Raw genomic sequence first — 13,721 nt, 5'->3', positions numbered from 1 at the left:
GAGATGCATCTGAAGATCTAAAAGAAAATATTTGAACTTTATAGGTAAAGCCCACATTGAAGAGATTGAAGAGTTCTTTTCTTGCTGTGACATTAAGGTGTTAAAACCTAATTGTAATCTACTTGGTGTTGGGGAGGGGAAATTGAATTCCATGAGGTTTATGTCCTACCTCTACGACTTGTGTAAAATAGCTTTAAGATGAGAATGCATGTGAGCATCTGCTACAAAATTTGATCTGTTAAGACTGCAGCTTTTTGAGGCTGCTGTGCAACAGTAACGCCTGCTGCCTTTTACTTTTCTCTAGTAACAGGGGAAGGAAATCCTTTTGTAGCACCTATTTGCTGTGTGGCTGTTGGCGTCCTGTATGCCAGAATGGTGATGGCTATTAAATCAGCTAATAAACTGTTTTATGCCATGCAAGAGAAGATTGCGTGAAAAGTGATGGTGTTTCTGTATGATTTGCTGTTTGTGAAAAACATTTTCCTGATTTACACGTGATGCACTTTGTCTTTTTTCCCCAATATCCCTGCAGAATCAAGTGACAGACACCAACCGAAAGCTGCAGAATGAAGGAAAAGAAGTGAGTGATACAGTCATTCATTTGTTTTCTTTTTTTTTGCCTTTCCTTTATTTGGCTGTACTTGCTACTGGCAAATTGCACAATAACTGCTTAGCATTAACTGATAATGTACACGGCATTGGTATTAAAGCATGCATTGATTCTTTCCTGTATTTTGCTTTCCTGCATGAAAGATGAGTTGTGTGAGAGCATTGGAAAGTGATTTCTCTTTTTTTACTGCTTGTGGAGTGAAAGCTAGTGGAAGGCCAAACCTGGGAAGCAGGAGGGACTTGAAGCAACAATAATCAAGTTGTGGGCTTGCTCCTCCAGTCCTGAATGGCGTGAATGGGATAGTTCATAACAGTACTGCATCCAAAGCAGTGTGGCCAGCAGGTCGAGGGAGGCGATTCTGCCCCTCTACTCTGCATTGGTGAGACCCCACCTGGAGTACTGCGTCCAGCTCTGGGGCCTTCAGCACAGGAAAGAAGATGGTCGGAAGGCTGGAACACTTCTGCTGTGAGGACAGGCTGGGAGTTGGGGTTGCTGAGCCGGAGAAGAGAATGCTCTGGGGACACCCTCCTGTGGCCTTGCAATACTTAAAGGGGGCTTGTGAGAAAGATGGAGAGAGACTTTTTACTGGGGCCTGTAATGACAGGACAAAGAGCAGTGGTTTTAAATTGAAGGAGGGTAGGTTTAGATTGGACATAAGGAAGACATTTTTTTATGATGGGGGTGGGGAGACACTGAACAGGTTGCCCAGAGAAGGTACGAATGCCCCATCCCTGGAAGTGCTCAGGGTTAGGTTGGGTGAGACTAACCACATTCATTCTTCTGCCCCTTCATCATAAGGGAATATTAACAGACTGGGGGGACTTCGGAGCTGACTATGTGTGAAGGCACTGATGCTTGAAGTTTACGTGCCTAAGATGGAGACGTACGAGAACTCCCAGGGATGGTTCTTCTCACATTGCTCTGCCCATATTCCACATAAATCTACTCTTAGTAGCTTTTCTATTTTCCTTCTTAACTGCCCTCCCAGACACCCAGACTTCATTTTGCTGAAAGTACATGCAGGCATTGCTGTTTCAGTCAGCTGCATTGTGTTTGAAAAACAAACAAGAAAATCCCCATGTTGGACTGCATCAGACCAATTACTGTAATAAAGATTAAAGATAAAAATGCCCTTTGGGGAGGAGGTGATGCAGCTTTTCTCCTGAATCACATAAACATACCTCTGTGTTACTTTGAATGGAGGATTTGTCTCCAAGAGTAGAAGAGTCTGGGATTTCAAAAGGATTTTGCAAACTCAGTATGGTATTCTGGAGCTAAGTTGGTAGTCTAGAGGACAAAGCCATGACCTGTCCCTTTGGAAAAAAAAAAAACCAAACTAAAGAGTTTTCTTTTGTATGTGATGACCAATCTTTGTTTTGCCCTTGTCCAGATGCACAGGTTTTTTTCTGGAGACTGAGCTTTTAAAAATCCTTGTTAGTTTGTGATGGTAAGAATCCCCTTGGGAGAGAGCGGCCACATCCTGTCTTTGAGAAGAACTAGAAAAGAGAAGCTTGGAGAGGCAGTAGGGAAGAGATGAATAAAATGGGAAGGGGAAATAATTTCTGGAATTCACAGGACGTGCTACAAGGCTGGTATTTTGATGGCTTTGGTTTTGCTGCTTGCTTGCTTACTTGAAATTAGGCTAGGGAATGCTTCTGCTACTCGATTAAACAACCTGAAGCTGCCTGTCCTCCCTACTTGAGTGACGCTCTTCAGTGCTCAGTGAGCTCTCTGGTTATCAGAGTAGGCTTTGTTGTCAACCTACTACTTGGATGGTCACGACAAGTGCAAAGCAGTTTATATCCTCTCTACTCTGTTTACTGTTCTTAGTGAAACTTTTTTTTTCCTTTCCAAAGTTGATAATAGCAATGGAAGAGCTGAAGCAATGCCGATTACAACAGAGAAATATTTCAGCGACGGTTGATAAGCTAACGCTGTGTCTTCCTGGTGAGGAATCTGAAATTGCTCTTTATTTGTATAGCTGTTTATTTTAATTTGCATCTCTTTGCTTTGTGCTTATGTCTCAATGCTTGTGTGTTTTCCTTCTCTTTCCAGTCCTGGAGATGTACAGCAAACTGCGAGAGCAAATGAAATCTAAAAGGTAAATTTTGTATAGACTGTTTATATTGGAAGAGTTGAAAAGCACTCTTTTGGTGTCAGTTAAATTAAAGAGGTTCTCAAAACTTAAGACTTCAAAGTCAGCCTTTCCAAGTTAACTTATCTGACTTCTGGCTGGTTTCTTCATAGTCCTGCTCAGCCTCCTGTGGTACAGCCTAGAACCGGGATTGCAGAGGGCTCTTTATTTTGTTTTGTTAGGCTTTTTAATTAAGCAGTAAGTTCACTTTTTTTTTTTCATGGAAGCTCACTGTTGTGATGTATGCAATCAATGCATGATTTGGTACATATACATTGTTAACTACTATTCTATGAATGTCGTAATATAAAAACTGATTTAAGAGAATCCAATGAACATGAATGGAAGCCAGACACCTGAGAAATGTTGTGCAGGATGGTAGAAGTTGGTGAGAAGGCATACTGCTTAATTTGCAGTAGAAATAATCGTTAGTGAGGTGAGCTACAGGGACTTTGTGGCTCAGAAATCACGAGCTGTAAATCTAGGATTTTTCCCACCCTCCATCTGTTGATGCTGAAGGATTAAACCATGGTCCAGAATATTTGCATTGCTGGGATCCTGGGGGATGGTTTGTTTAAGCAGCATGGGACTTTGGAAGCGTGTTGTAGCCCTGGGGGTGGCAAATTGGGCAAAGAGCAGCTGCAGGAAGGAGGTCAGCTGAAAACACGGCAGGCTTCAGCTGAATGCCACGCAGGGAGCACAATCAGATCTGATGACTGGTTTGTGCCTGCCATCCATCATAGAAACAATACAGAAGAAACCAGATGTTTCGAACAAGGCGATAACTAATTGGATGGGTGTATTTTTACACTTCCCCTCCTGCCTCCGCTGATCTCTGTGGTCCTTGGAGCCCTGGGTAAACAGATAAGCATTACTCCTGAAAGCTGGGCTGGCCGGAGGAGTTATAGGGAGCTTATTTAGCTGTTCACAAAGGTTGCTCTCTCTTTCTTGGGATGGCTCAGTACAGAACAGGGCAGCGTTTGTCCAACTGTTTTTAGTCTGTTTATAGGAACAGCGAGGGGCTTATCCGTTGACAGATGTGGGGTGGGGAGCTGGAGCTGATCACAGCGATGTGAACTTTTGAAGGGAATCCACATGCTGCTTGATTCCCTTGCTCTGGATAGTGTTTCCAGGGTCTGCTTCTAAGAATTGCATCGTTTCCCCCCCCCCCCCCCCCCCCCTTTGGAGTGGTTCATTTTGAAACAAATAGAAGTTGAAAGCCACGTTTAAGGAAAATCTGAACACTTGGCTCTTTCTTTCTCCTCCTTCGTTCTTTGTCTGGATTTGATGGCTTCATTCACCAAACACAGCACAACATATTAAATATTAAATATTTTTGTGTCTGCACCTGGCCTCACTTACATATCGTTTCATGATGGCCAGCAAGGGAGTTTGTTACCAGCGTGACTCTTGGGTACCCAGTCTCAGAGGAGTAATAGGTTCTGCATTCTGGGTGGGTGAATAAATTCAACTCTCCCAAGGTAGACAAATGAGTTACGTACTGGTTTTTTTGTGATGTTTATAAACCGGATGCAAGCATTTGCAAAATGCAGAAACTGGCTGTCAACTGGAGCTGGAGATGGGGAACAAAGCACAGTTTGAACCCAGAGGAGTGACTCTGCAACCAGCAGAGAAAATAGATGGAGAGAAACATTTCATCTGCTGTTGTCCAGAGTTTAAGCAAGGGACAGAAAGAGCTTTTCTCCAATGGCTGGGACATATGTGGCTGCTTGTTGGAAAGTGTTGAGAAAGCTCCCTCTGCTTTCTGCGGGACTCTGGAGGGAGGAGTCTTTTTTTTACCGCTGGGTCACTTGTCATAACCATACAGTCTCCAAGCAGTAAGAAATGAGAATGCTTCATACTCCTGTAGCTAGAAGCTGTACCCACCTGAGCAGGGCATGGGTATTTTTGCTCCCCTGCCCCAGAAAAAAACAAAAGCCAGCTCTGTTTTATCAAAATGCTGCTTCCCCCACTTGGCAAGTGCTCTTGTTTCACTGGTGCAGTGGTCCTGGGAGTACAGAGCTGGGCAAGAACGTGGCCCCTCTGGGTGGCTGATAACAGGCATTAGCCTAAGGGATGCAACCTGTGCTGAGGCGGCAGTACTTCAGCCACAGGAATCGCTGGTCTCTGCACATCTCATGCAAGAACAGTGTTGAGCTTTCCTCTGCCCCCATGTGTTTCGGACTCATTTTTCATCAGGTAGCTGAGAGACCCTACTGATGACTGCACACTGTTCCCCCTGACCACCTTTTCGCTGCTTCTAGTTCAACGAATAATACCCTAAAATATAACAACCCCCCCATGTGTGTTTATGCCTCTGGTTTAATTTCTGGCTTACTGTGCCCTCTTAAGTTTCTGTCCAGAGAGGTCTGCATTTTGTTGCAAATAGTTTTTTCATACCTCACTGTAGTGTAAACACTGGCTTGGTTACGTGGTTAATCTGTTTGACTTCTGATGTTGGAAATAGGACAGGCCACTTCTGGTTAAAATAACTCCATTTTCGACCTGCCTGGAGTTCAGGCAAGAATTATTTTGAATATGAATGAGTGTCAGGTGTTTTTTTTTCAGTGGTGCTAATATGTTTCTTATGACTAAACACTTTTTCTCCCTCAAAAATTCAAAGTGTAAGTGGCAGGTGCTTGTGGGCAGGATTAACCATGTGTGTAGTCAGCTTAATTCACCTTAGAGGTGACTGTGACCTGGTGTTAGTCTGAAATATGTTTTTATAGACCCTGCTAATGCTTCCTAGGTGGTTCCCTGATTTTTTTTTTTTATTTTTTTTTTTAAACCTTTGACCAGATCTATGGTCAGACCAGGAGGAGGGCAGCCTCATGTTTTATATTGCCATTAAGGGGGGGCCTCTGAATTCCAATGAACAGGCAAATCCTATGGTCTTCCACTTCCTTAAGGAAAAAGAAGGGAGAGTGTTCGAGGAAAAATGATTTGCTTAGAATAGTTTCCCATTTAGCATCTCCTGTCAGGCTATGAAGGTTGCTTTTATACAGAAGGGTAGGATAATATTTATGATACCTTCCCTAAGGTCATTGGGCATGATCAAAATATAAAGGCATGCATTGTGCATAGGGGAAGAAACATTGGGATTCTTATAACTGAAGGCCTGATCTTAACTTATTTCCCCACTCTAAAAAGAACATACCTTATAAATTTATTTTTAACATTGCAAAGGTCACGTATCCCAGTGGCACAACAGTAGTTGCTGGAGAGGCAGGGGCTTTGTAGAAAATGTATCTGTTGGACCCTTAATCTGGGGTTTGTATCCAGATTGTTTTCACCTCTGCCTAAATAACAAAGGACTCTGAGAGGAAAGTGTTTTAAGGGCGCTTAGCGGTATTTGAACAGCTGGGAGGAAGGTGAGGTCTGACTCCTGTATGCATAGGAAAGAAGTTGGAGAGCTCTTATGACCAAGATCCCTCCAACAGAATAATAAGTGTCAGTGCTAGTAGCAAATACTGGATATTAACTGGTGTTAGACACTAGTTTATCAGTCTGATATATTCCTGTCTCCATGGTTCTGTCTTATGGCACCTGTTTGGGATTGCTGAATCAGGCAGCTTGATGGAGGTGAGTCTGCTGTAGCCCTATACTCTGGGTCCAAGCAGGAACAAGGCTAAGTGTGTGCTCCCATCAGGCATGTATACAACGCACACGCTTGTACACACAGAGCCGACTGCATGTATCAATAGGCAGAAACACTCTGCACTCACAAACACCAACAGCATCATCTTGCCCCCTTGTCTGGCTGTTCAGGATGAAGGTGATGCGTGCACACGCACCTGCACCCAGAATAGAGAGTCCTTCACCCAGGAAAAGAGTTGGAGATGCAAATCCCCAAATGCTGGATCCCATAACATGCCCCATACCTGACAGAGATGCCTTGGTCTATGAGGTGCTCTGGAGACCTGCTCACCTTGATGGGTGTCACCTCTGCCCATGGGGCTGATGGCTCTCCCCAGTGCAGCGTCTTTCTGGGGGTTCCCCCATAAGCCATCATGCTTCTGTCATCCTCTGTGTGCATGGGGCTGAGGTTTTTCTTGCATAACCTAACAATACATTGGCAATGTGGTTGCCAATGTTTCCTTCACTCTGTGATATAGTGCCTCAAATAGCTTTACTGTGGGTGACAGCTGCTACTGGGCTCAGCTGATGCTGCTCAGTTGTGACCCAGCTGATTCTTCTCTGCACATCAAAGTTCTTGAGTAAGGAGGTGCTAGTTGCATTCCTGTTCCTCTGCCTCTCTGTTTCAAAAGGAAGATTATGGTTTTATGGTGAACTGGATGCTAACGTCTGTGTTCCTTTGAACATGGCTGAGATTCTTAGATATATTAAATTATTTACAGTTAATGCACATTTTGGAGAGGAAGTGGGATGGAAATAGCTGTTCTTTCTGCATCTGCCTTGCTTGCTTTCCCCAGACACTACCCTGCGCTGAAGACCCTTGAGCACCTTGAGCACACATACCTGCCCCAAGTGAGCCACTACCGCTTCTGCAAGATCATGGTGGATAATATTCCAAAGCTGCGTGAAGAGATCAAAGAAGTTTCCATGTCAGACCTCAAGGATTTCCTGGAGAGTATCCGTAAGCACTCTGACAAGATTGGAGAGACGGCAATGAAACAGGTAGGACTTGTGTGTGCACCTGTGTTGGAGGCTTTTTGGGAAGAGGAGGGGGGTTCACAGTCATGTTAAAAAAGTTCTACTTTTTCAATCCCAAGGCAGTAAACTTAGTCTTAAGTATTGAAGTAATTTTGTTACTAGGTGAAGCAATGATTCTTCATTCTGTGGTTGCTACTAGAGTTTGTCTGGTTTTTGTACTGTTGAAAAGTGATGGACGGTTTTTGTTGTTGCCTTCCCCTGCCTGTGTTGTGCCATAGGCCCTTGGTAGCCCAGAGCCTGGGAGGTGCAGTCGGGGTGTGTAACTCATATTTTCTGCTTAGCAGGTCGGGGGCATTTGTAGTACTGTGTTTGGTGGCAGCTGAAAGACCTGGAGACACCAGTGTTGATTTCCCAGGTTCAGGGTAAAGCAATAGAAGTTCATGTATTCACTGCAACTTAATTTCTTTTGCATCTTGAACTGATTTTCAAATGCTGGGTAAACTTTCGTTCTGGCTTGCTTGCATTTGCCTAGCAGCTGATGTCTGTAAAAGATGAACCTGATTAATTGAGCATCCCCATGTGTGTATTAAAACAGAATTGCCTTTTCCCACTCTTCTTTAATATTCTAGATTTGAATTTCAACACAGTTTTTCTTATCGTAGCCAGGGAGCGTTGCTCACAGTGGTTCTTAGAACTTTGCTACTTTGAATTTCAAATCCACTAGGAATGAAATATTAGCTTTCATCAGCAATAAACTATTTCCTCTGATAGTGATTGATGGATTGGACTTGTTGATTTAAGGGAAGGGCTCTTGCTATAATTTTTCACATGATAAAATTATGCTGCTATGCTTATGGTTAGAGGTACAGGCAAGTTCAGTTTTCTGTCTTATAAACACCATCCTTTCTGTAAAATGGTCTAGCTTGAGGATTTCTATTTATTGATTTAATTTACAGTTTATCTGCTGCCTTACTGTCTTTTCAACTTCTTTCTAGTATTTTGGGAAAACAAACAAAACCTGTTGTGTCATAGAGCTATGAAGAGATGCTATTCTGCATCTGGAAGTTCAGCAGACTTTTGTATTAGTTGTTGCACTGAATGAAACTAATCTTTCTGAATCTGCAGAAAGACACTGTGACCTGGACACATTGTGGAGTCGGGTGTGCACAGTGGCGATGTGTGGGAAGGCTACAGGTTGTGTTGTGCTGAGTTTACATGATCATGCAGTTTCTAGAACAGTAATTGTTTACAGAAAATACCCTTGTTTTGTTCATTACAGCAGCCAAACTTTTTAAGATTCTTCCTTGGTTCCTGTGGCTGGAAAGGAAAAGGAGTTTCATTTGTCTTTTGGTGCCCAATTAATGCAGTGAATATGCTACTTTAAATAAATAAATAACTTCTTTATATCCTATTAAGGATATTTACCAATTATAGAGACATAAGAGGATGCAAATGTTGCTTCTTTTTCTTGTATTTTCCAGTTTTGTCATAATGATGGTGTATTTAAACTTCCTGGCACCATGGCTGATTGCTTTTACGGGTGGGGAGAGATGTACATGTTCAGCTACGTTTCTGTGGCTGCTTAGGCAGACCAATTTTGAAATTCCCCATAATTTCAAATAACTTCCTTTTCTATCTTTTGACTAGAGATATTTTTGTAGCTTTGTGCTTTCTTTCCCTTTCAAATCCATAGTGCACTTCTCATTCTTCATGTTCTTCCCTCCTGTCTGTCCCTTCTGCTCCTGGGGAGAGCTCAAGCTCTGCCTGGAGCTCTGTTAATTCTTCATCTCTTGCTCTAAAGAAATCTGTCTTTTTACAGCAAAGCTAAAAACGTTGCACTAGCCCATACTGGCATCTACTCTTCTGCTATGGGCACTCTCCTGGTGTTTTGCTCACCACTTCTGACCCTTCCTCCTTTTTGCAATATTTGCCACCTGCATAATAGGGAGAGGCACTGGGTGATCGGTAGAGACTGACTGCTCCTGCCCTACCCAAATACAAGAACTGGGGCCCAGCGAATGAAACCAGCAGGGGCCATGCTTGACATAAGGTTGGGGGGGAAAGTTGGTTCTTCATCCTGTGGGTGATAGACCTGTGGAACTTCTTGTGCACAATTTTCCACCCCTTCAAGGACAAACTGGCCAAGTGCTCTTACCGGGTTCCTTGTGGGTTGCTAACTGAACAGACTGTTTTGGGCTCAAGCAGTGCCTGATAGGGCAACAGTGAGAAGCTGAGAGAAGGCCTGGGGGAAAGAACTATGTTCTCATCCTCCTTTGGTGGAGTTTGGTGGCGTTTGATTTTGCGGTACTGGATTATCTAAGTTCCTGCTGGGAGCCCGCAAGCAGCCATGCATCTGAACCAAACCTCTAAAGAGTGTTTTCTTTCTTCCCACAACAGCTCTCACTGCTATTTTTCCTTTCTGTTCCTTAGATGCTCTCTACTCTTTACCTTTTGTCCCTTGGTGTTTATTTCAACTGCTAATGTTTTGAGATTCTCTTAAGGTTACTGTCTGTTCTTCAGCTCCAGGCTCCAGATAGCCTCTCAGCCAGTGCTGCGGTCGGTCCCTGCTTTGACCTGAGCCGGGTCCTTCTGCTTTCAGTATTTTTCTGCCTTCCACACTTGTAGAATGTGGTGAATGATGAAGAACTTCTACTCAGTTCCAGCCATTTTGGACCTTAAGGATTTCTAAATTGAAGTCTGGGTTGCTGTAAACTTTTCTTTTGCCTGTTGATGCTGCTGGCATCTCTGTTATGGGTGCATCAGAGCTTCAGCATTTGAATGTATCCAACAGAGAAATAACTTCAGTGGAAAAGATTTTTTTTTTTTTTTTTTTTTTGCCTTTCCAGTTGATGCTAATTGGGGTGTTGCAAGGGAGCATCAAAATAAGACGCACCAAGAAGGTAACATTTGGATGTTTTTAGTTTGCCTCAAATGATACACTGAAGTACACATCTTCAGTCTTCCCCAAATCCCAGTTTTCTGCTGTTTTATGAAAGCAAGGAGCAGACTCTAGAATGGGTTTCCTTCACCCCTTTGCAGGAACTGAGTTATCTCTGAGGTTGGACTCAATGGCTTTCCAGCAGTAAAGACGTACTTTTGCCGCACAGTGGCATGGGGAGGTGGGTCAACTTGCTACATCCAGTTGCAAAAGCAGAGTTGGAAGTGATGCTGGAATATGAGCAATGTGTTAGGTTTATTCCTGCAAAAAGTATTACGGGCTGCTTCACCGATGGGAAGTGACGAGGGGCTGAAGCTTTCAGAGCCTCCCATTGTGTGGGGTCACCTCATGTCATTTTGCCAAAAGCGAAGAGCATAGTTGTCACTGCCAGAATTACCAGTATCACTTCTTGCATCACTGGGTCTTTTTCCTCGGTCTGCTGGCTGTGATTGATAGCCGCTCTGGAGCGGAGCAGAGCTGGCAGGAGGCCTGGGAGAGTCGGGGAATGGCGATTGGCAGCTAAATACATTCGGTTTAAATTAGCATCATATAAATTCTTTTAAAATTGTTTGATTTCACCAGCGGGAATGGAAGAGGGCTTGATACAATGGAGAAAGGAAATCATGTTTTTGTAACATTACAAATCTGAGGCTGATGATGACAAGAGCTGAAAATTTCATTTTGTGATAATCAGAAGGATCTGTCTTGGAGCGCTTGGAGCCATTGCTGCGTTTCTGGCCAGCAGTCAAGGATGCGGGGAGCTCGCCGGCCCCTGTCTTGGAGAGGAAGCCCCTGGTGGGGTGAAGTCAAGTGAGACGTTCCTGGGGTCAGCCAGACACGGGAACTGGAGGGATCTCACAGTGTGGAGACACCTTATAGTCTCACTGTACAAATTATGAGCTCTCATTGACTCCTTTCTTGTGTTTTGTTTTGTGTTTGTTTTTTTTTTTTTTTTAAATCTGAATTTTATTACCTATGGTTCTGGGGGAATTTGCTGCGTTCCAAATATTGTTCTTAATTACACGGCGCTTGAGCAGATGAAAGTGTCTCTGTACATTTGAACTCCTTTTGGACTTTGGCCTCGTGAACCTGCGTGTGTGTTTTGTTTTTGTTGGTATTTTTTTTTTTAAAGATCTGAGTTCTGGGCTTGCCAGGAATGAATTACATGTTATTAACACTTGCTGATATCCGGTATGTGGTTTTATTATCTAGTTTAATGTCTGAAATATGCACGGCCTGTGGAGGAGGTCACTTAGGATGGTGCTGTGTGCAAAGTGTCCAGGGTAAGCACAGTGAATGCTGCTATGCAGGGGGCCAAGAATAACCCATCCAAAAGCCATTATCGGATCAAGTTTGTCAGGACGGCCAGAATGTTCAGCATGCCTTTCAGATAGATGGAGGCAAACCAGCATTTTTTTTTTTTTTTTTTCCCAGCATCACTTAGATGCACTGTCAAAGCTGCTGTTTAATAAGTCATGATCTAGTACAAGTTTGAATGGGTTGGTGTTTCCACTATGCCTTTTTTTAAGGTGATGTTTACTCTTCTTGCCAATGAATATTGGTGTCTGTGTCACTTCTGAGCAGTATAACGTGAGGTTTGTGTAAATGCTTTTTTCCTCAGTGGCAGAAAATAGCAACTTGGTGATGTGAGCGTATACATACACTTAAAAAATGAGGCAAAACATTGCACAATGATGTGGACAACTAACGCTGATCTGATTTTGGTAGGAATGCAGTTCTGACTGTCAGCTGGCGAAGATGAAGCGCTTCAGAGCATGGATTAACAGCAGCTCCATAGAAAGACAACTACGTCTCTGAAATCAGTGATTCAGATCTAGGGTTTGGATGACTTCCCTTCCTTCACACGCTATCCCTGCAGGTCAGAGCTGGCCAAGAACTACTCACAGCGGTCAGAGCATAGCATCTTGTGCACCCCCTCTTGTGTTTAATAAGGCCTCTCGTGCCTGCAAATAGTTTGGACAAAGATGCCTAAACAGCACATGGGTATGTACAGCTGCCACTGTACTGATACGCTTTTCTCTGGTATAAAAATGTTCAGTAGCACAGGATCAAAATGCAGTTGGCCTTAGAAAGAAAAAAAAAATAACCTTGTGGATGAGAAGTGGATTGTGGATGAGAAGTGGAGGAGGAGATCTATTCTTCCCCCCACCCCCCAATTACTTGGACTGGAGATGACAGCTGCTAATAGGCATTCCCTGTGACTGCTGGGATGCTGTGCTGCATGATTTCGGGGCCATGCTAAGGCTGTTGAGCACCCAGCTGTGTGCTTCAATATTTTAGGTATGTGTGGATTTAAATTTAATTCTGACCTTGAGTTCCCTGGATTTATGATGATTGGTTTGGGGATGCAAGTTTCTTTACATAGTTTACTCTATGCTACTGGTTTGTTCTTACAACTGTAACTGAATCTCAGTGTGCATTTTTACTAGGAGTACAGAGAAGTAGCTACGTGTTGGTGATGAGTCCTGAGTGTCTGACAGTTGATTTTTAATGTTAAAGTCATTTTGAATACATCGGTATCGTAATAAAAATGCTACCATGTAATTTTTTAAAGACTAAATTGAAAGCTTGCATTTTTTAAAAAAGCTGGCTTGTGTGCAAGCTGCCCTGCCTGCTTCTCTGCTCGATGGCCATGGAAAAAACTGGGTGCACTCCACTTGCCGTCATGTGGAGCCTGTTTCCTTGGCTTGCCGCAAGTGTGGTTTCAAGCCCTTCCCTTGGTTTTTGGATCCCAGGATGGTGTTTTGCAACAGCCACTATCGTTCTGCCCAGCAATGCTCGCTTTGTGCCTCTGCCTCTCTGTGAAGTTTACCCTGTTGACCTCTTTCAAGATTTCTCTGAAAAGATGATGATAGTGATGAGATTACATGGACAATGGATAGTTAGAGGGTCTGTGATTACTGGCTGTGGAGGACAGTGGGGGGGATACTGCGCACTTTCAGGCTGATGGCATGTGTCCCAGAAGCATGTGATAAATGCAGGGAGTTTGCAGGATCAAGGTGGGTGAAGGGGAGGCAGTGGGTGGTGTGGAAAGCAGCAGAGAGCTTGGCCTGCAAAGGCTGCACATCACGGTGAACACACCTCAGCTGTGCGGCATTGCTTTACTGTTGATGCCCATCCAGAAACGCAAGGTGAGGCCGGTTCCTGTGCCCTGCAGTGGGGAGGTCTCCTGCTCTGGGCAGCCCTCCAAGAGGGACTGCAGCCCTCCAAGAGGGACCGTGTCCCTCTGAGGCTGCCCCAGCTCTGGCACCCACTCTGCACACGCAGGGATCTCCTGTTGCAGGTGGCTTTAACCAAGCTGTGAAAGCATGAGGGTGTCTTGTCAGGCGGTTTATTTGAAATGATGGTAGTAAGTAGAGACGTGGCATGCGACGATTTCACTGTTATTGGGAAATCCTGTCCCC

The 13,721-nt window shown here is 43.9% G+C and overlaps 1 protein-coding gene across 2 annotated transcripts in view; it reads left to right on the top strand.

The window, feature by feature from the left end:
* EXOC6B (exocyst complex component 6B) overlaps window positions 1-13,721 on the top strand; it is a gene marked incomplete at its 3' end in the record, with an annotated part of 312,754 nt that overhangs the window by 58,653 nt on the left and 240,380 nt on the right. For both annotated transcript variants that reach the window (XM_082482217.1, XM_082482216.1), the window contains exons 3-6: window positions 533-580; window positions 2,467-2,557; window positions 2,666-2,711; window positions 7,178-7,382. In XM_082482217.1, the coding sequence (XP_082338343.1) occupies window positions 533-580; window positions 2,467-2,557; window positions 2,666-2,711; window positions 7,178-7,382 (390 nt within the window). The remainder of the gene's footprint in view (window positions 1-532; window positions 581-2,466; window positions 2,558-2,665; window positions 2,712-7,177; window positions 7,383-13,721) is intronic.

The sequence above is a fragment of the Vanellus vanellus genome, assembly GCF_965231255.1.
Source record: "Vanellus vanellus genome assembly, chromosome: 4".
Taxonomy (NCBI): domain Eukaryota; kingdom Metazoa; phylum Chordata; class Aves; order Charadriiformes; family Charadriidae; genus Vanellus; species Vanellus vanellus.
This window is presented reverse-complemented; position numbering and strand designations above follow the sequence as displayed.